This window comes from Orycteropus afer, unplaced genomic scaffold (assembly GCF_000298275.1).
Source record: "Orycteropus afer afer isolate SDZICR_OR568_19922 unplaced genomic scaffold, OryAfe1.0 scaffold00300, whole genome shotgun sequence".
NCBI lineage: Eukaryota > Metazoa > Chordata > Mammalia > Tubulidentata > Orycteropodidae > Orycteropus > Orycteropus afer.
In genome coordinates this window covers 1,396,373-1,419,284 of record NW_006921887.1, presented here as the reverse complement: position 1 = coordinate 1,419,284, position 22,912 = coordinate 1,396,373, and the positions used below count along the sequence as shown (strand labels likewise).

At 40.9% G+C, this 22,912-nt stretch overlaps 1 protein-coding gene across 1 annotated transcript in view; it reads right to left on the bottom strand.

Moving 5' to 3' along the window:
* The window catches only part of WDR70 (WD repeat domain 70), a 544,244-nt gene that overhangs the window by 42,412 nt on the left and 478,920 nt on the right, over nucleotides 1-22,912 (bottom strand). Inside the window, exons 14-17 of the mRNA XM_007951575.1 lie at nucleotides 7,980-8,080; nucleotides 6,088-6,167; nucleotides 3,987-4,103; nucleotides 1,164-1,326 (exon numbers count right to left, since the gene is read on the bottom strand). Of these exons, the coding sequence (XP_007949766.1) occupies nucleotides 1,164-1,326; nucleotides 3,987-4,103; nucleotides 6,088-6,167; nucleotides 7,980-8,080 (461 nt within the window). The remainder of the gene's footprint in view (nucleotides 1-1,163; nucleotides 1,327-3,986; nucleotides 4,104-6,087; nucleotides 6,168-7,979; nucleotides 8,081-22,912) is intronic.

The window sequence follows — 22,912 nt, the reverse complement described above, 5'->3', positions numbered from 1 at the left end:
CAGTGCAGATCAGTGAGTAAGCACCAGCCCGCCCGTGCTTACCTTGCTCCCGGAGACCCGGTCCCTCTCGGGATGGTAGCAAGGGAGCCGTCTGAGCACTAGTGACTGGGTTTTACCCTTTCTCCTGTTCTTCCGATACTGTGGTATAATCCATACTGCAGACTGTAGTCTTTAATCTTCATCAGTAAGTATTCCAAATCATCCCCACTTTCAGCAAGCAAAGTTGTGTCTTCTGCATATCTCAGGTTGTTAATGTATATAAGTGTTATTATATAAGTTTAATGGCTTTAAAACCCACCCATTTTAAGTCGAGGAAATCTGAGTATCTGCAATACAACTTCTATTGTAGCTCTATAAATAAATCTTTAATAACAGATCTATATACTGCACCCCTTTCATTTGTTTTGAACCTTCCTCAACTAAGATAACACATGTAGGCAATAGGGTTTCATTTGTGTGTTTTTTTAAATAATAGGTGGAATGGGCTTCACCTAACAGTTTATACTAGGCTATAACTCTAATGGGGAGCTCTGGTAGCATAGTGCCTAAGGCACTTGAAAGCTAACTAAAAGGCTGCGGTTCAAACCCACCAGCCACTCATCAGAAGGAAGGTTGGGCAATCTATTTCCCTAATGATACTGCCTTGGAAACCCAAGGAAGGGTCACTATGATTCGGGTTCGACTCAATAGCACATAACAACAATAACATAACTCTAATGAGGAGCTCTGATGGCACAGTGGTTAAAAGCATTCAGCTGTTAACCAAAAGGTTGGTGGTTTGAATCCACCAGCTACTCTGTAGAAGAAAGATGAGGTAGTCTGCTTCCATAAAGATTTACAGCCTTGGAGACCCAATGGGGGCAGTTCTACTCTGTCCTATATGGTCGCTATGAGTCGTTATCACTAGATGGTTTTGGGTTTTGATTTGGTTTATAACTCTAAGGTAACTGGTCTTGTTTAAAATTTTACCATTTTAGAGTCTTGTGATATAAAACAAAAGCCTAAACTTCAGTTATGAGTTCCTGACCTATTTTTCATCCTCAAGAATGAAATGAGAAGGGAGAAGTTGAAACACCAAAGCAGCTATTGCTATGCTCTTACCACATCATCAATCATAACAATTTCTCCATTAAAAACAATCAAACAAACAACGATTTCCTTACTTGGAATATGCTGGAGAAACCCAATATGGGTTGTCTTCAGCTGCCTTGGCATGCCGCAGAATGGCTTCCCGAGGGTTGCTGTCATCAGTCTTGTCCAAAGCAATGTTTTTCACAATGTATGAAGACAGAGTGCCCCCATGGGTTCCAACCCGGCCACCACGACCTGTTCCAAAGGAAAAAGCCAAAATCAGAAACTGAATGACCATGACAATACATAGCTATACTTTGACTGCTCTGCACTTATTTGACAAAGTTGGGCAACCCTCTTTGCTGGCATCAAAAGTGGCTTGCTAAAGGAACGACAACATCTTAACTGACAAAGTAGGGCTAGAATTTCAGGTTTACTGAATTTCTGTCATTTCCTATGGAATCAGTTTTGAGCACTCTAGGGCTTCGTCAGACACTGGTTTGAAACATACAAATCTCAAGAGTACTTGAAAATGGTCATTTCAACTTTCATTTGTGATGATCACAACCAAACCATCAAATCTTAACTTCCTCCACAATTTTTCTAAATAGGAAGAGACATTTTTTATTGTTACTTCTTCTTTACTTAATTTACATAATGATGTAAATGTAGGAGGAATTACAAATAATTTGCCTTAAAAATTTCTCAAACATAAACATTTGAAAGTCAATGAATAAAAATAACAAATATTCGTTAAATGCTATTATAGTTTCAAGCAAACATATCTTGTTGTTGTTGTTATGTGCCATCGAGTCAGACCTGACTCATCGTGACCCCTCCTTGGGTTTCCAAGGCAGTATCACTACGGAAGTAAATTGCCCCATCTTCCTTCTGAGGAGTGGCTGGCGGTTTTGAACCACCAGTCTTTTGGTTAGCAGTCAAGTGCCTTAGGCACTATGCTACCAGAGCTCCCTAAACATATCTTAGGGCTTATCATCTTCCAAGGACCTCATAGGTACTCTCCTGGGTATTGTGAGAGAGAGGAAAAAACAGTGAATGCACTGATCCACATATTTTACTATTCCTAGCAGACAAGAAGCTCCTTAAGGGTAAAGATTTTCTCCCCATTGGATATCCAACAGCTAACATAGTACTGTTGTTGTTGTTGTTGTTGTTATGTGCTGTCGAGTCGACCCGACTCATAGCGACTCCTCCTTGGGTTTCCGAGGCAGTATCACTATGGAAGTAGATTGCCCCATCTTCCTTCCGAGGAGTGGCTGGTACTTGGTACTCAAAAAATGTATGATGTTTTTAGGAAGAGAAAGTAAATACATGAAAAGCAAATAGTACTACATCAATTTCATAATTCAAGATAAGAAGAGAGTTTTTTTTAAAAAAAGGTAGGAAGTAATTCATTACCAAATAATTTGTGTGGCCAGTAACTATTCTAGTACCTAGAGAAAGGAGACAGCTCTTCAGGCTCAGTTAGTTGGGGAGTCTTTACAGATGAAATGGAATATAAGCTGAATTCCACTTGGAGAAGTTCAGAAGACGGAGAAGGTTATTTACAATGAGCTGAATGGTTTAAGTAGTAAAGAGAAGAAAGTTCAATGAGTGTTTGGGAATAGGAGTGAACCAACAGCTGTAGCAGAAGATCAGAGTAGGAGAGAAATGAGGAATAAAGCTACAAAGGTGGGTTACAGTCAGGGAGTAGAGAAACTTAAATCCCCGGAAATGCAATTGGACAGGGGGGAGCTTATGAAGGGACAGCAGCAACATGAAAGCTGGAGGAGTTGGGAATGAAAACAGTATGTAGGATGAATGGAGGCAGGTGGGGAGGAGAGGAAGACTTGAGATAATGTGCCTACCTAGAAGGGTTTTGTAATAGTCCAGGCAAGAATATTATTTATTTAGATTTTATACACACACACACACACACACACAGACATATTATTATATATATTATTATTTATCTCTTTATTAGAAGTAATGGAAAAGAGAATGAAGAAATATTTCAGATAGATACATGAGACCTTTTCAAAACTAAAGAGGCAGGCCAAACAGATGCCAGTCCAGAACTGAGGCTTAGATGGATGAAAAAGTCAAAAGCTGTAGGCTTGAGAGTCTAGGACAAATGGACATTACACAGGTGGTAACAGAAAAAGGAATTCTAGTGAAGGTATGTGGTATACTACAGCCAATGCTGCCTTGGTTTTTTTTTTTTCTGGTACCTATTTTCTTAAAGGGAGCTCTGGGAGCATAGTGCCTAAGGCACTTGACTGCTAACCAGAAGGCTGGCGGTTCAAACCCACCAGCCACTCCTCGGAAGCAACGTTGGGCAATCCTACTTCTGTAGTGATATTGCCTCGGAAACCCAAGGAGGGGTCTCTATGAGTCGGGGCCGATTCAACGGCAAATAACAACAACAACAACATTTTCTTAAAAACCCTAAGAACTTTTATTCATCTTCTAGTGAAATGGGAATCTTCATTTTATCAATGACAGAATGAAATGATGGCTACTTTTCAACTTGTATGAAACCTAATCCAGCACGGATTCTGGTCAAAGTGCTCAATGTTGTATATTCTGCCAACACTGTGTACAGTGGTTTTAAAACTTAGTTCTGGGAGACTCAGAGCCCCACCAACCTTAAGGGCTCAAGTTGGAGACCAAGCACAAAGGCTACCTCCATATTTCAGCATAGAAGCTCCATTTTTATCAGTTTTATATACTAGGATTCTGCATTAGATCATTGTTTAAGAATTTTTTTCTTGTTGAAAATGCCTATGTAGAAAGACCTCTCTGAAGACAAAGAAGCATCCAAGTCTGAAACATCTCCCAGTTCCTTATCAATTTCCCCACCCACCCCCAAGCCCCGTACCCCCTTTGCAGGTTACAATCGGGACCACAGTCACCTGGGCCTGCTACAGGAGGCTCGGGTTTGTGAGACTTCAAGGGATCCAGTCTGTCTTTCTCCAGCTGTTTCCTTGTACTCCGCTGGCGGGGCTCACGGAACATAGGCAAGGCATGAGCTACAAGAAGTCACATTTGAAAAATTTCACAATCATAATAATCCTTCCATCCAAAGACATAGCTAAAGCATGACTAACTGGAAGATGAAATGGAAGTCATAATGACAGTCCTCATCTAATAATAAAAGACAGTCTCACTGTAACTAATTAGTCAATTTTGTTGGAGACCAGACTTATTGTTCACCTCTCCCAGCAGCCAATGGTACTCAGGAAGTACTGTTACATACTGTCATGAAAACATTTGTGAGGTTCCCCATTTCCCAGTCCATGAGTAGCAGTTAAACTTAATTTCTGTGGTTTTGAAAAGAAGCAGCCAATGGGACTGGTTCTTATTTTTTCTTACATGACCCGAATGTGAAGAAAGCCAACAGTTACATGGCCAGCAGCTTGCCTGTCAGTCTTGAAGTTTCCTCAGATGTCTCATAAACACTGGAATCACTTCACACGTTTCTGAAATGTGACCACCTCTCAAGAGGAGTTGACAACACTGAGTAACCGGAAGGGAGGAGCACTTATCCTACTGAAACTGGGATAAAGGTTGCCTTGAATGTAGGAAGGTGCCTAACTCTCTCGACATGGTGGCTTATCCCTACTTGATGGAGACTTATCCCTACTTCTATACGGTGGACAAAACACAACAATAAAAGTCAAAGTGATATTCGTCCACTCACTAATAGTTGTTTATTCAATGTCAGAATTAAATCTCAGAACATGAAAGAGAAACTATATAATATTTGGGGAGGGGAGATGCTTGCTGGAGAAATAACCAAAAAAAGTCCCAGAATAATTTCTTTCAATCTGTACATGCAGAATAATACCTCTTTTAAAAGAGAAAACTTTTCCCAGGAGGCTGGGAGAATGAGAGTCAAGGAATAATAGAATTTAAAGGGATTTTAGAATATGAATGACAGAAATGTCTATAATACCTCAAAAACTCTACCAGTATCCCCTCAACCCTTGCTGCCAGCCAGGGCCAGGATCATATCACTTACCGGTGAAACATGCCTGCCTTGAGTGAGGGGAGCTAGGAAACACAGCCACCCGTCACTCCGTTGGGCAACACAACACAACGGTATTTTTAGGAGGGGGAAAATAGCTTTTCACTTCAAACAACCAGAGGAATTTAAGTAGGCCGCGTGTAATTACATGAGCTAGACTGGTTATGACACCAATTTTAACACGTCTAGTCTTGTAAAAAGTGTCACGGGATCTCTTTACTGATCATAAGCTCCAAGGGACCTGATCTTACGTGAGACCCACCACCAGGGAGAAAACCCAGCAGTATAGCGCCCCCTGGGCTTTGGACTGAGAAACTGATGAAGTCTTTGGGGCGTCTGCTAATGACAAGTGTGAGGGCATCCAGGATTGTCTGTCTCCCTAGCCATCACCTGTTACAGGTCTAAGACAGTGTGTCTTTGGGAAGCACAGATCTACCAGATTAATCAGGGTGTATGACAAACCTGAGAGAAGTCTCTCAATCCTGGTAAGATTTCTCATCATACCCCATGTAACTGATTTTATATATAAACGTCTCTGGATCAATCTACACTTGGTCCTAGAATTTCGGTGGGAGACGGAAGAGATCCTAGATCCAGTCTCCTCACTTTCCTGATGAAGTTCAGTTGTCTAACATCACACTGCCAGTCAGTGGTAAAGCTGGATAAGCCTAGGTCCAGCACTCTTTCAAGTCTATTCTTAGAATGGATTGCTAGTCTTTAAAAGCTTGCTATGGAGTAATGCATTAGGCTCAAACAGGCTTACCCTTTTGGGTCGGAAGTTACATGAAATAACCCTGTCTATATGATGAGTCACAGAAGCCAAAGGGTATGGCTATTACATGACTGGTAGTCCCATCCACATGAATGAGATGTTTTGTAATACATTCCTCAACTTGGAGGGCTTTTCTGTCTCTAAATCCATGCAATCAGCACCACATAAGAGCAGAAAAGAGACGCATGACTGCTAAGTCATGCTAACAACTTACGGGTGATAATGTAGTCCTGGGTTAGAGTCTCAGCTTGTTTCGCCTTCCGCTGTGTCTTAACCACACATAATTTTGCTCCCCTGAGGGAAGTAAAAACAAACTATTTCTTTTATGTGGTCTCAGAACAGAAAATCTATGTTGCAAGCATTAGATACTGTCAGGAACACACTATGCACACCATCTTGCAAATCCTTGACTTTCTAAGTGATGGTAATAGACTGGCCTCAGAGACAAGGGATTAAATTTATGGAAAAGCAAATCTGCCATTCAGTGGTTATAATCAAATGAAAGGGTTGGAGAGATAAAAGGATAACAGGACTCTAGTTTTAAAAAAATAACCTACAGAAATAACTTTAAAAAGGAGACACTAAAAAATCATTCAACTTTTTCACCTTAAAGGTCATAGGGTTCAAATTTTAGCTTATGTCCCAGTTGAAAGAAACCTGGGTGGCCTATACTCCAAGTGGCATTTGTACACATCTCAGATATAAGAGGCACAATGTCTGGAAATGAGTCTGTTTGGCAGAGTTGCTAAGGGGCTACAGCTCAAGCATGTGTGGGATTAACCAAGTGTACTTAGAACACTTGTCTTCGCCACAGCAAGACTGGGCTATCCCTTTCAGAAGGAACAAATACAGATAAGCACATTTCTCAACATAAAGATTCCACAGAGAGTGTCTTCCAAAAGGGTGCTACTAAATGAAGTTAATTCTTTTCTCAAGTAAAACAGACCTCTCTCATCGTAATTAGCATTATCAAGTCCTTTATTAAAAAATAAACAAATTCTTATTTATTTCTATACACCATAAAATATAACTTTATTTTCTAGGGCAAGGGTTTTAACACTAGTCCAGAAAGCTCTGAAGTAAGTCAGGGCTGTGTATTGCTAGTCAGAGCCAAATTACGGTCAATGAATATTCATTAATAGGGATAGTGGGACCTAGAAACAAGTTTATGTGGGACTCCAGTGAATTCAGCATGTGAATGTTAATATTTGCTAACCAAGACATACTGTAAAAAATAGAACAAGTCAGTCACTGTGTCTTCATAACTAGAAATAAAACCATCCTTTTTGGGGTGGCAGCACACTTTCACCTCTGTGCCCCAAAACCAAAAAAAACTTAACTCACTGCCATCAAGTCAGATCCGACTCATAGCAATCCCTCTTTGGGTTTCTGAGGTGGTATCACTATGGAAGTAGATTGCTCAACCTTTCTTCCGAGGAGTGGCTGGTGAGTTTGAACCTCCAGCCTTCTGGTTAGCAGTCAAGTGCCTTAGGCACAACACCACCAGAATTCCTTTCGTGGCCAAGGAAAAGGGAAATAACTGAGTGACCAACTGAGCCTCTAGGGAAGCGTTTGGACCTCTGGAACACACTGCTATGCTTAACTTTGACCTTTGGGGTGCGTAGAGAAGTGAGGGGTTGAGTATTTGTGTTGTCCCCTTCTTCTGGCAAACAAACGCCTTGCCAAACATCTAAACTGGTAACTGCAAAAAGCCAAAACAGTAAGGCAACAAAATGGACAAGTTGTTCCCATTTCCTGAAAGTGGCCAGGTCCCTGCTTTGTTAATCCTTTACATGCATCACTGCTAATGCCACCACCCAGGGCGGTATGCAAAGTGGGCAAGACTTCTTCTCCCCCTGCACTCAACATTTCAGCTAAAGAACTGCAAATCCCCAGGAAACCTGCACTTTGAATTCTGTATAGATCAAGGGTGATATCCAAATCCTCTCTAAAACACAATACTCTGCACCAGCTGCATTTTCTGAAAGGGTGGATCCCCATCAAAGGCGGAAATAAATAAAAGTAGAGGTGGGGGGGGGGGAGAAAAAGCACCCCCTCTCCCCAGTTGTTGTCATCCATCTAAAATAGGCAATACTTAGGGAATACCTCTGACTCTTGTTGGGGTCATAATACACTTTAGCCAATCCGTTTCCAGTTCCAACCATGATCTGGTTCAGTTTGGGATGCCACAGGCAACGAACAACACTCTGAAAAGGAAAGGCTTGGTGGTTAACTGAAGAATGCACATTAAGATGAAAAAGGTCCTGCTTGTACACTGATGGCTAGTTAAATAAATCAAATATCATTCTAATGGTTACCTGTAACCTTTAGGACACTTCCTAGTGAACTACAAAGTTGTGTTACTGAGGTTAAGTTCCATTCCATCACTGTGCGATACCTTATAAAAATGAAAAAGATGTTCCCTTCCTGACATCCCTCCTCCCCCTCTCCTGACAGCCTTGAAACCACAAAGTCAGCCTTTCCCAGCTCCGTTACCATGTGAGGCTGGCATCTTGGAATGCTGAAACCACATAACTCAGTTACGCTCACCACTGAAGCAGACTTAGCTCTCAGTGTTTCATGCTTTACACACACAATATGTCCCTCTGGACAGCAGATTGAGGCCAGGTGGTTATTGTTTTCTTGTTCACAGAGATCCAAATCTCATAAAGCTTTTTCAGGAACAACACATATTTGTAGGCATTTAATAATATCTCCCTATTTCTGAGATAAAACAGCAGGACAATAGCAGTAAAACAGAGATGGAAAGATTTGACATTAACTTGAATGGAAAGCTGTTTAAGAGAAGGGTCACTGGACGTTATGATCCTTGGAATTCATTACTGGTGAGGAAAATAAGTGGTGCTCTGGGGTCAAAAAGGACCGAGAGTTCTTCGTGAGAACTACAACCTGTTTCTAATTTTTGTCTGCAGCAAGAGGCAGAGGTGGGAGGGATAGTAGGGATAGAATTAAGGAAAAAGGATGATGCTATAAATGGTAGGCTGAAACACCACGGACTAGTAGGTTCTGCAGAACTCACTGTGATAAACAAGAAATGAATGCAAGTACTGTATCACCATTTATTAGGAACCTACCTCATGCCATGCAATGTACTGGGCACTAAGGAAAAAAACGGTATAATCAATATTGTCATTTCACAGTTTTAATAATGAAATGAAAACCATGGAACTTCTCCCTCCCAAATCTATGCTGGGCTGAATGTCTTTGTTTCCTCTCCCCTAATCACCCCACCCCATTTGTTAACAGAGAATACCTAGAAGTCTCTGAGATCCCTTTGGACAGAAGTGCTGATAATCAGATGACTGTCAAGAAATATGCATTTAGTTAAAGAGCTACATGCCCTTCTCTGAGATTCCTGAGGAACTAGAGAGGAAATTGAAAAGATTCTGCAAGACTTCTCTAATAACATATTTGACAATACTCTAAAGAGTGGTCCTTAGGCTACGCACTGTTGAGAAGACTGAGATTTTTGATGATAATGGATGTGTTTTCCCAGTCTACAGGGGGAAAATTAAGTGAAATGGCCATGTATTCATAATTTCCAGTTTTCTTTCCACAATTTTTCTTTATGGTGCCAGCTACACACTCTCTGCTGGCAAGTGCTAAAAGATGACAAAACATATAAAATGCTGAGTGAATATAGCAGAAAAACTTGAAAATAGTGCATCGTATTTAGTCTGACAGTTTTTTTTTTTTTTCCGGGGGCGGGGGGGGGGGCTGTGGTTGCTTTGTACATATGCTTGTGGAAGCTGCATTACAAACGTCACATTTTCTGCTAAAGTAACTGCTCCTGATTGTAAGATAGCATTAAGTACAGCAGTAGTTCATGGAGTGCAAAGCATAGCCTGCCTTTCAGGTGCTCTGCCACTGAGACTAATTTGAGAACTATACCTAGACCACTGGAAATTTTCAGATGGTCCCAGCCAGTATATGGAAACACAAGGAGAGTTACAAACATAATTTCATGAAACCTATCTAGAATAAGTTCATCTTAGCCAAGATTCACTTCCTTCAAGTCTTTGCTTAAATGTCATTTTACAAGCTACCCAGACCACCTTATTTAAAATTGCCTCCCCAACTCCCCTTACTCTGATTGACTTTTTCTCTTTTTTTTTCATAGCATGTATCCCCTTTTAAAACAGTATACCAAAAAATAAAAAAAAAAACCCTAAACCCACTGCCATCGAGCCGCTTCTGACTCATAGCGACCCCCATTGTGTTTCCAAGGTTATAAATCTGTACGGAAGTAGATTGTCTCATCTTCCTCCCATGGAGCAGCTGGTGGGTTTGAACCGCTGACCTTTTGGTAGGCAGCCAAATGCCTTACCCACTACGCCACAGAGCTCCTTTTAAAACAGTATGTAACTTATTTATTGGTTCTTTTTATTGCCTGTCTCTCTCACTAGAGCATATGTTCCACATGGGCAAAGAACTTGGTCTGTTTCGTCTGTCTGATGTATCAAGGACCTACGCTAGTGCCTGGTCCCCAGTAAATGTTTGCTAGAGGAATGAATGAAAAGCTATGGTTCACCCATGCCTAAATGGATTGTTGTGCTAGGTAGAGTTAAAGACAATTTTCAGGTTAATATCATTACTTTCTATGAGAATAATTTGATTTCTCCAGATCATTATTATACTCAGGTTCCTACAAATGTAGCAGTTAATTGCCTCTAACTAGAGATGACAGAAATCTGGGCACAGTGAGGGGGGCTTGCAAAGGCCTTCAAAAATTTCAGCCCCTTGCAAGTGGCCCCAAGACAATCTTCAGGACACAGTATTACAGTCATTTCTCTTCCTTGGTTCTCTAGAGGTTTGGCTAAGCAGTGTAAGATTACTGGTTCTCAAATATATTTTCAAGTGAGCAGGGTGCAGAATTGGAAAAGATCCACAATGTAGGCTGATAAATTCCAAGACACCCAGCCAAACAGGCAGTTTCCAGGGGCAGCAGGTCACTGTTACTCTCTCCCTCTGTGCTCAGGGTGTAAATGTTAGAGGGAGGCAACTGCCCAGGCCAACAGACCAACATCTGATTGCTTTCCAGGGAGTCCATGCTCAGGGCACTGAACCTCTATTACTGTTCACATCCTTTATCCAGCCCCAACCAGAGATCTAGAAAAACATGAGGCAGGTCAGCATAAGCTCTTATGGAGAAAAAGCATATCTACCCTCCCTTCCACACTGAAGCAGGAAGGCGGCATATAAGACTCCTAGAACTAAACAGGCATTCCACAGCTCCGTCCACTGTGGTGATGAGTCACCAGAGCAGCCAATGAGGGGCCTGGGAGAAGTCTGGCTTAGGCAAAGGATACTTAAGGCTCAATTACTCTAAGACTGGTTATTAATCAAATAGTACAGGGATTCCAAAACACAGAATGAAGAAACAGAATTCAAGGTCAAAGGTGGGTGGGCCTTTTTGTTTATTAATATTTATTGTGTGTGTTTAGCTAACCTTTGTAAACTTTGCAGCTAATGCGGCTCCACACTTTGTCCTGTCAAGGAAATGCATCTTATAGCAGAGAGCTGGCCATGTGCCAAGGCAAACAATCTCAGAGACAGCAGCGGCAGGGATGGGGAGTGAGCAGAGCCGCCACGCTGCTAACTTGTCAAACACACATACTGGGCTTTTCTTCACAACAATGGGACACGTGCCTGTGAGAAGCCCAAGGACCCATCAGAAGACAGATGAGCTAGAAATACTTAGAAAGGGTGCATTCACTCACCACGCATCCATCCAAGGCTTCCTTCCACCTCTGCACTTGAAGAGCTGCTTCTCTGGCTGGGGGCCTGACATACTCAGACATGCAGATTTACTAAGCATTGGAGCAAATGACAGTGAGCCCTTCGGAATCAAAGGACCAGAGAAAGAAGTCATGGCATGAGATCTGCAAGGCTCAAAGAGAGAGCCCTCCCAATACAGTGACATCAGGCTGAGATTCAAATGGTAGAAGGCCACCACAGTGTAAAGAACATTCTGAAATTAGTCTGAGTATTTTAACATGCTGCTTTGCCTCATTACATTGATAAAGTGTTTTATTCTTACATTAATCTACTTCATCTTACCAAAACATGTGGGTCTACAAGTGGCTTCCTCTAGCTGCCTAAGCCGAACTCCATTTCAGCATAGAGTTGGGTTTCAATCTGTTAAACCAAAGGCCACTTTCATTTTAGCATTATAACTTGCCAATGTAATGTAACCACAAACTGGCCAAAAAGCACTTAGCCCAAGCAACCACTGAAGACAATAACCAGGCGGTAGAGAGCATCAGTAAGACGACCAGAAAGAGTTAGCAAATCATAACGTGCTCAACACAGAGAAGCGTTTTCTCCCTTCTGAGACCCGAGGGAAAAAGAGGGCAGTGGGCTGGGGAGGGAGTGGCACTGCGAGCCATGTCAAGATCCCAAAACAGGGATTTTGGAATCAGCCCTTAGCAAAAGGGAAAAGGCTACACAGAATTCCAAATAATTTATTTCTGTGGTTTTTTGGTTTAATCTAAGTGAAATCATGAGAGCTAGTAGGAGGACTGAGGGGAGGAGGAAGCCAAGGAGAGAAATGAATTTACATTTTGGGACATGGTGGGAAGGCAATTATTAGGTATCTGGAACTTTCTATTATTTAATGTAATTGAATCCTCATAACACTACTACCAAACTGTTATGTCATCCCTATTTCACAGATGAAGAAACTGAGGTTTGTAGGAGCATAGGTGACTTTTCTGAATGTATGACATGTACACACAAAAGGTGGTACATATTTTCTGAATGCAATGCTCACTCTGTTATACTACTTGGCAAGTTATACTGCTAAAATGAAAGTGGGCTTTGGTTTAACCATGCAAAGCCTTATTTTGGAGGGTAAGTGATGAAGAGAGATGAAGGCAGGAGATTTTTAATCATTTCCAAACTCACCTAACCCAGAAATAGAAACCTTCACAAGTTTATATTTCGAAAAAGATGGTGTTATTAAAACCATAAAGGAAAAAGCACACTAGTGTCCAGCTCACAGTTGTTACTATAAAAGAAATCAGTGCCTGTGCAACGTCTCAGGCGTCTGCGATGCACATATCCAAACACCACCCTTATTCTACTTTACATGATAAAGGAAAAGAAGTCCAACATCCTTCATCATTTTATACCTTGAACATGATCATGTTGAAACTCCATTTCCTGATCCTCCCCAGCTGCTGACCCACACTGTAAACCAAACGCCATCTGGTTTCTACATGTTTGGTTTTTGTCACACGGTACAAGAATGGATAAGTTAACTCACTGGTTCCTTGGGACAGCAAGCACTTTTCCGAATTTGCAAATAAAGAGCCTTACACCTGTTTGTGAAGGAGACTGTCACACAATTTGCTAGTAGATTTGTATAGAACCAGCCTTATGGACATCCTCAGGACTGTCCGATACACTTAAATGGCCATGTGTGTGCTGATGCGCAAGGCTCGGAACACAGATCGAGGTGTGAGTCCAAGACAAAAAGAAGGCAGATGAAATGGGAAAGAACTTTCTTCAGATTTCTACAAGCCCAAGTATTCTTTTCAGAGAAAGACAAACTGCTTTTGACATTAAAATACAGGGCCAGGGAGACAGATGAAGAAGATGGGGATTGTTTCAACTTTTCCAGATATTTTGTCCTGTCCTCATTCCCTCCACTCTCTCCCAAAGCCTTGCTCTTCCCAAATGTGGGATGGCTTCACAGTATGCAAATGACCCTGGGGCTGGGCCTCCTCTCTCTAAAGTTCAGGCAGCTGACCTGATGAGTAAGCCTCAGTCTCCAATAAATAAAACTCCTCAACTCCCACCTGATCCCTACGGGGGCATCCCTTGAAGGGAAAGGATTAGAGACAGACATTTTCTCTGCTTGTCTGAGTAAGCACACACCTGTCCTTCCTCCTCCACTACACCCCTCCAACTCCAAAGACGTTCTACCATGCGTCTAGACTTACTTATAGCAACTGCCATTCTTTGCCAAGGATCTTCTCTAACTTCCCCTGTCCGTGCTCCAACTAGTTCACTCTCTGATAAACTAGAGAGAAGCCCAATGGTAAAAGGAGCAAACATCACAGCGCTTTTATAAATGGACGCCTTGCTACAGAAAAACAAAACAAGAAAAAGTGTTGCTCTGCACCTGCCATAAACATTTGGTACAAATGCAAGGATTAGGCTCTTTAAAAACAAGCATCTAATTATCAAATTAATTCCCATCAAACCCATGGAAAATGCATTTATTAAAATCATTTCGTTCATAGGCTATGCTCTAAAATTAAGGTAACCACTAAAGCAGCAAAAATCTGGAACCTTGTAGTTGTCCTTGGCACTGAATGAATCACATCTGTATCTGATAATAAACTTGCCTAAGGAATTTTCATCACAAGAGAAATGCTCTCAGAGAAAATGTAAGGTCTCTAGGGTAAGAAAATTAAATAGAATTTTCTTCATCTAATTCAAAACAGTAAATGTTAGTTCCTTCCAATTCCGTTATTTGAGAAGAATTTATAAAGGCACAAACAATGATTGAAGAAAGTCTGGTAATTATCCTTATTAGCAACAGTCTGGAGTAGGAAACAAACAGGAAGCTGGAAGCCAGAGCCTACAGGGTGAGTAGTGGTGGTGGGTCGGTCCTACAAGGCACACACTCCAGAGGCCCCACACCACAGTGATCCACTGAGAAGCAGCACGTTAACTCAAAGCACATTCCTGAAATTCTAGCCGTTTCCCACTACTGGGCACCGAATGGGTTACAGGTGTACCAGATATGCAGCCCCACCCCACACCCCATCTCAGTCCTTAGGCCTGAACGGGGCCTGGGGCTCTGGAGCCTCAGGCTAGACACTTCCTACAAAGAGTTGCCTTATCTGTTTCTGTCAGTGCCATATATACATTATTAGTTATTATGTGCTCCAGATTGTGAAAAAGTTTCGGAAGCACTATCTATGGCCATCTCTCTCAATTTAATTCTCCACAAAGCCAGGCCCCTTTACCATTCTTCATTTATCAATGGTCAGACAGGCTACATAAAGATAATAACCATCAACCCTTTGTTTATATCAATAAACAAAGCACAAATGGATAAAATTATTAACTCTCTAACTGCTAGATAAGAAATACAGCTCTATGATCTGACTTTGGACGTCAAATATGTAAAACCAAGGGAACACAGGAAGTGGCATCTTCAGTGAACAATGCAGGATATGTAAAACACTATTTGTCTTAATAGAGGACGGGGAAAGATGTTTTAAAAATCATACTCTTCTATTTAGTCCTCTGGGAGCTCTCATAATCCTCCTCATATGAGACCCAGTATTATTTATCAGTCCAAAAAAGGAAAAAATATCCTGGAATGTGTGTTAATTATAGACCTTTTTCTTCCCCACACTATATATAATTGTGAAAGTTTGGCCAGACTTCTGATACAACAGCTGGAAAATTTGTTACCAAAGATCATTCATCAGATTCAGGTTGGAAGAGGAAAAAGTGTCAGAGAAAATCCTGCAAGACATAAAGTACTTCACTTGGCCCATCACTGGGATGTAATATGGTGTTGGAGTCTCACAACAGAGCACTAGTCATGACTCAAAAACTAAACAAACCAAACTCACTGCCATTGAGTCGATTCAAACTCATAGCGACCCCCTTTGGGTTTCCGAGGCGGTAAATCTTTACGGAAGTAGAGTGCCCAGTCTTCCTTCTGCAGAGTGGCTGGGGGGTTTGAACTGCCAACCTTCTGGTTAGCAGTCAAATGCCTTAGACACTATACCACCAGAACTCCTTAGTCAATACTATAGGTTCCCAAATTATGTGAAGAATAATGTGTCACTGAACATCTTTAAATAACTGTAAAACCAGGTTCTCTTTTTTTGATATTTCATATGAGAATGAAACATGTTTCTCCAGGGGAGCTGTATTATCTAGTGGCTGATCCTTCATCCAGTTCTGCCATTCCTGGCAATCATGTCTATACAAGGAAAGGTAGATAAGTTTAAATACCAATTAGCTGAAACATCAAATTCTTGGGGAGAGAGGGAAAAGAAAGTTTCTATTTAATTACAAAGGAAGCACTGTTTCTACTGCTTCAAAGGACTAGACATGGAAGCCAAAGGGCAAACAAAATATTTGCTTGAAACAACCAATAGGAATAAGTAAGGAGTGCTTTTAATACATAGTAAATAGCTTGTTACAAGGTTAAATAACACTTCCAAAAAAAAAAAAAAAAAAGACCAAATGTCATCCTAGAATCAATTCCAACTCATAGCAACCCTATAGGACAGACTAGAAGTGCCTTATAGGGTTTCCAAGGCTGTAAATCTTTGTGGAAGCAGACTGCCACATCTTCAGCAGAGCAGCTGATGGGTTCAAACCGCTGACTTTTTGGTTACAGCCCAGCACTTTAACCACTGCACTACCAGAGCTCCCTTAACTAACACTAGAAAATGGAAAAATGACTGCACTGGAAAATCCCTCTTTGTGGTCCTTATTCTTTGCCTTGAATGATTCATGAAGTCTGAGGAAGCATGTGGTTGGCCTTTCATTTCATTGTAACTTCCAAAACTGGATCTCTGTCGAATGCATAATGTCAGGAAAAGAAGGCTCACTGTAGGATTTGAATCAGGGAGATTGGTCTGGATCCTGACAACCATTATTTCAAAGAAGAGAATGTTTTTGAGAGAGAATCTAAATAATTTCATCTGAATAAAGAGTCTATTAGTTAAATTAATAAATCTCTTTTAAGAGAGATTGAAGAGTAGAAAAGAAATGAAGTGATAACCTTATCACAAATTCTCTTTTCAGGAAGAAATATGATTAAACTTTTGATAAAATATAGTGTCAAATTCCAACAAATAATTTTTATTTCAAAGCATAGTGTGCTTTGCAAAATAGATTTAGGGAACAGATCATACTTATTAATAGTATAACAACCAAAACAAATTACATTCATTAGAGTTTTAAATTACCAGTATTTTAAGTATCCACAGTAAAACTGTGTTTCCTCCACTGAACTCAAAACATAACTATTTTTAGTAACTGTAAAAAAGGATCATCTCACGTTTGAAAGAAGCCATTAAAATGAATCATGCACTTATTTTGTCAGATCTAAAAGAAAACATACTTTTGCTCTGAACTTGCAAATTAATTTTAAAATATTAACAACAAAAAAAACATAACCAGATAAGTTAGTAGAGAAGGGGTCATTATAGTAACTCCCAATAAGAACATACTGTTGTTGTTGTTGTTGTTGTTATGTGCCGTTGAGTCAGCCCTGACTCATAGAATAAAATAAAAGGTAAAGCAAAATTAATAAGTATATTTTTACCAAACACCTACTATGTGCCCAGTATTAAGAAATATAATTGCCATATAATGTCCTTATCACCCACATGGCACCTTTAGTCCCAAGGAAACCCGTACTGATTTCAATTTGGTCACTGGAGAGGTTAGAAATGGCTGAAAGATGGTATCAAAGATAATAGAAGTGTTTAGAAAATATGACCCACAAGGGAGTGTTTAAAAAAAAAAAAAAAGACTAGGTTTGGTTTGCTTAGACAGGAGAAGACTGAACAGTAACTTTATAATCTTCAAGGAAATAGAGGATGTCGACCAGCTGTTCTCCAACTCCATGAGGACCAGACCAAAGGATGTAGGCTCTAAGCATGAGAATGTGAGGTTAGGGGAAAAAACATGACCTGATTGATGGTAAGGACCTTCATGCACAGGAATGAACTCTTTAGGGAGGTTGTAAAATCTTCTGTTAAAAGTCAGCCCAATTTTCATGAAGGATAGTTGAGCCACAGTTTTCCAGGTAGGCAAAGAGAGGGACTTTGGAAAATAATATTGAGAAACTGAGCAAAAGTGTGCCTAATTCCAGATGGCAGCAAATTAAGCAAAAGCTAGTAGCTCTGCCTGTGGTGTAGCCAAAGGGAACATACAACAGAGCAAGAGAGGTGACTCAGACTAGGATCAGTGACATTATTTATGTCTTATTAATGAAAAACCAAAAACCAAACTCAATTGTTGTCCACTCAGACCCGACTCATAGTGACCCATCCTCGGGTTTCCGAGGCTGTATCACTAATGGAAGTAGATTGCCCAACCTTCCTTCCGAGGAGTGGCTGGTGGGTCTGAACTGCCAGCCCTCTGATCGGCAGTCAAATGCCTTAGGCACTACGCCACCAGAGCTCCCCTTATTAATGAATGTCACTCCAAATGTGCAGCTAGCTTAGGTGCTTCCTCCTAGGCACAGCTGCTGCAATTTATACGATTTCATTTTGTGTTTTCCATCACCACTATAATTTATTTATCTTAGAAAAAAACAAAAACAGCAGACTTCTGGTTCTGGGTGAGACAGGGTAAGTACATTCTATTCAAAGTATCTCTCTGTAGATGCAACTACAAACCCTGGACAAAAGGCATGGAGCACTGTTTGAAGATTCTGAAAGGCATATTTTTGTTAGGTGCTATTGAGTTTGTGCCAACTCACAGTGGCACAATGTACAAAAGAATGAAATGGTGCCAGATGCTGAGCCATCCTCAAAATTGTTGTTATGCTTGAGCCCAATGTTGCCGCCATTGTGTCAATTCACCTCATTGAGGGTTTTCCTGTTTTTCACTAATCCTCTACTTTACCAAGCACAACGTCCTTCACCAGGGACTGGTCCCTCCTGATAGCAGGTCCAAAGTACATGAGATGAAGTCTCTCCACCCTCGCTTCTAAACAGCACTGTAGCTGTACTTCTTCCGAGACAGATGTGTTCGTTCTCTGGCAGCCCATGCTACATTTGATATTCTTCATCAACACCATCATTCAAGTGTGCCACTTCTCCTCTGGACTTCTCTATTAATTGTCCAGCTTTTACATGCATATGAAGCAACTGAAAATATAATAGCTTGGGTCAGGTGCACCTTATTCCTCAAAGTGACATCTTGCTTTTCAGCACTTTAAAGAGATCTTTCACAGATTTGCTGAATGCAATATGCAGTTTGATTTCCTGACTTCTGCTTCCATTGGTGCTGATTATTGACCCAAGTAAAATGAAATCCTCAAGAACTTCAACCTTTTCTCTGTTTATCATGATGTTTATTACTGGTTTAGCAGTGAGGAATTTTGTTTTCCTTTTGTTAAGGTGTAATCCACACTGAAGGCTGTAGTCTTTGAGTCTTCATTGGTAAGTGCTTCAAGTCCTCTTTACTTTCAGCAAGCAAGGTTGCATCCTCTGCATAGTGCAGGTTGTTAATTAGTCTTCCTCCAATCCTGATGCTGCATTATCCTTCACACAGTTCAGCTTCTTGGATTATCTACTCAGCATACAGATTGAATAAGCACAGATACACCTCAGACTGTAAATTTGGTTGCAGATCATCACCGAAATAAAGCAAATATCAAAATAAAGTGAGTCACGTGAATTTTTTCATTTCCCAGTGTATATAAAAGTTAGTTATGGTTACGTTATTCTGTATACTACTAAGTGTGAAAAGCATTTTGAAGGAGTTTGAAATATTCTGAGAAGTCTCAAACGTAAGAAAGAGATATGAAGTGAGCACATACTGCTGGAAAAATGGTGCTGACAGACTTGCTCAATGCCAGGTTGCCACAAACCTTCAATCTAAAAAAAAATGCAATACCTACATAATGCAATAAAGTGAAGTGCAATAATGTGAGGTATATGTGTATGGTAAAAGGACCTTGATGCACACTTTTCCTGATTTTAAACTAAGCAGTATCCCCTTGTTCTGTTCAAACTATTGCCTTTTTGGTCCACATGAACACAATTAAGAGTTCTGGAATTCCCATTCTTCACAATGTTGTCTATAATTTGTTACGATCCACACACAGTAGTAGGCAAATTGGAAAGAAGTCTGTAAGTCAAAGTATCACCACTCATTCTGGTCCTCACCACCACCACTAAAAAATGATAATGAACAAAATATCAAATTTGAAATAAAGACAGGATCAGTATAACTGATTTTTCTTTTTGCCTCAGGCTCAAATATGGCTCAGCATGGCACTGGTACTGATTTTATCTTTATGAAAATTTTAATATTTTGTTGATCATGGGCTTTTCACACTAATTTTGCTTTTATAATGTTGTATTAAAGTAGTATTTATCATGATGACTGTATTTTTTGGCACCAACTGAAATTTTGTGCCTCATTGGCCTCACCCTAGTTCTGGTCCTGCTTGCATCTCACCTTATTCTGTTACATAAAAACTAACCGTGGTAGTTAAGATTGTGGGTCAACTTGGCTGGGACTGGTTGAGTGGCTGGGCAGCTGGATATAGTTATTCCCCATGGTGAGATTGATAATTAACTCCATAGTGGAATCCATTGGAGCAGCTGAGTAGCCACTTGAGAGATGTGGGCTACTTCCAGTATATAAGAAGCAACTTTGAGGAAGGTCGCCAGTTTTTGTTTTTTTTTTAATGCTTGAACCCTGCTTGTAGCCAAGTCATTGTTCAGCAGCCTGCCATATCCTGCCGATCTTGGGACTTTTTCTGGATTTGAATTAGTGGCCTACCATGTGGTTTGGTAATACCAGGACTCTGCCTTTTTCACTTGTCAACCTTGGATTTGTCAGCCTCAGCAGCTACCAGTTGCCTGAGTGAAGAAAAGCCTCCAGCTTCAGTGGGCCAGGAGCAGGAGGCAGAGCTGAAGCCCAAGGTTGAGGGACTTTCACACATCCTCTAGAGCCTGGTACCTGGAACTTGGACTTCTAACCTTCAAAATTGTAAGAGAATAAACTCTTCTTTGTTAAAGCCACCTGTTTTGGTTACCTAGTGCTGCTCTGACAGGAATATACTACAAATAGGATGACCTTAACAAATAGGAGTTTATTCTTTTACAGTTTGGAGGCTTTAAGTCCGAGTTCAAAGTGCCAGGTTCTAGGGGCTGGGTGAAACCCCTCAATCTTGGGCTTCAGCTCTGCCTCCTACTCCCAGTCCACTGAAGCTAGAGGCATCTCTCTACTCGGGCAGCTGCTAACTGCTGAGACTGACAAGCCCAAAGTTGGCAAGTAAAAAGGCATAGTCCCGATGTTACCAAACCACACAGCAGGCCATTCATTCAAGTCCACTGAAAGTCCCAAGGTCAGCATAGCATGGCAGGCTGTTGAACAATGACACGGCTACATGCAGGGTTCAAATGTGCAATAAACTAGAGACCACTCCCAAAGCTGCTGCTTATATACAGGAAGCAGACCACATCCCTAAAGCAACTATTCAGCTGCTCCAATACACTCCACTATGGAGTTAATTACCAGTCTTACCATGGGGAATAACTACATCCAGCTGCCCAGCCACTCAACCAGGCCTAGCCAAGTTGACACACAAACTTAACCTACCACACCATCCCAATTGTGGTATATTCCTCTCAGAGCAGCACAAGGTAACCAAAACACTAACTCAAAATGTCACATAGACCTAAACATAAAACATAAACTATAAAACTTTCAGAAAACAAAGTAAGAGAAAATCTTTATGATCCACGGAGTTATTAGATGTGAACCAAAAGTATAATATATATAAAAAAAAATTAGACTTCCTCAAAATTAAAAACTTTTGCTCTGTGAAAGACTATTAAGAAAATGAGAAGACAAGCAATAGACAGAGAAAATGTTTGAAAATCATTTATCTAACAAAAAACTTGATAGCTAGAATATATAAAGAACTCTCAAAACTTAACAGTAAGAAAACCATCCAATTAAAAAATGGGCAAAAGGCTTGAACAGAGCACATGAGGTATCCGACACAATTAACCATTAGGGAAAAGCAAGTGAAACCATGGTGAGATACAACCCTATACCTCTTGAAATGGCTCAAATAAAAAGGTAACGCAAAGTGCTAATGAGAATTTAAAATGCTACAGCTACTCTAAAAAACAGTTGGGAAGTTTCTTATAAAAATAAACATACACTTACCATATGACCCAGCAATGTTCCCTTGGGTATTAACTGTACAGAAATGAAAGCTTATGTTCACACAAAGACCTATTTACAAATGTTTATACCAGCTCTAACCATATTTGCCAAAAACTGGAAGTAATCAGATTGTCCTTTAATGAATAAACAAATTGTGGTACATCCATAAAATGGAGTATGCTCAGCAATAAAATGTAAAAAAACACTGATACACACAACAACCTGGAAGGATCTCAAAGGCGTCTGTTGAGCAGTCGTTACATATGGTACGATTCCATTTATGCAACAGTCTTGAAATGATAAAACGACAATAATAGAGAACAGATGAGTGAACCGTGAGGGCTGGGTGGGGCCAGGGGAAGCCCATGAATACTGAGAGATACACAAGGAGGTCTGGGCCAAAGTAACTGTTGTACCTCCTGCTTGGGGAAGTAGAGGGTCAGTGAACAACAGGAAGACCCCAGGACGGACTGACACAGGGGCTGCCACAATGGGCTCAAGCACAGAAAAGATTCTGAGGATGGCACAGGACAAGGCATGTTATTTCGTTCTGCACTTCTTCCAAGACAGATTTGTCCCTTCTTCTGGCAGTCCATGGTATTTACACCATTCCTCACCAACACCACAGTTCAAATGCATAAATTGTTCGGTGGTTTACCTTCTTCATTGTCCAGCTTTCACATGCATATGAGACTATTGAAAATGCTACAGCTTGGGTCAGGCACACCTTAGGCTTCAAAGTAACATCTTTGCTCTTTAACACTTTAAAGTGGTCTTTCACAGCAGAGGGAGCTCTGGTGGGCAGTGCCTAAGGCATTTGACTGCTAACCAGAAGGCTGGCAGTTCAAATCCACCAGCCACTCCCCTGAAGGAAGGTTAGGCAATCTACTTCCGTAATGATGTTGTTGTTGTTGTTATGTGCCGTGGAGTCGGACCCAACTCATAGTGACCCCTCCTCTTGGGTTTCCGAGGCGGTATCACTAGGGAAGTGGATTGCCCGACCTTTCTTCCGAGGAGAGGCTGGTGGGTTTGAGCCGCCAGCTTTCTGGTTAGCAGTCAAGTGCCTTAGGCACTATGCTACCAGAGCTCCCACCTCAGAAATCCAAGGA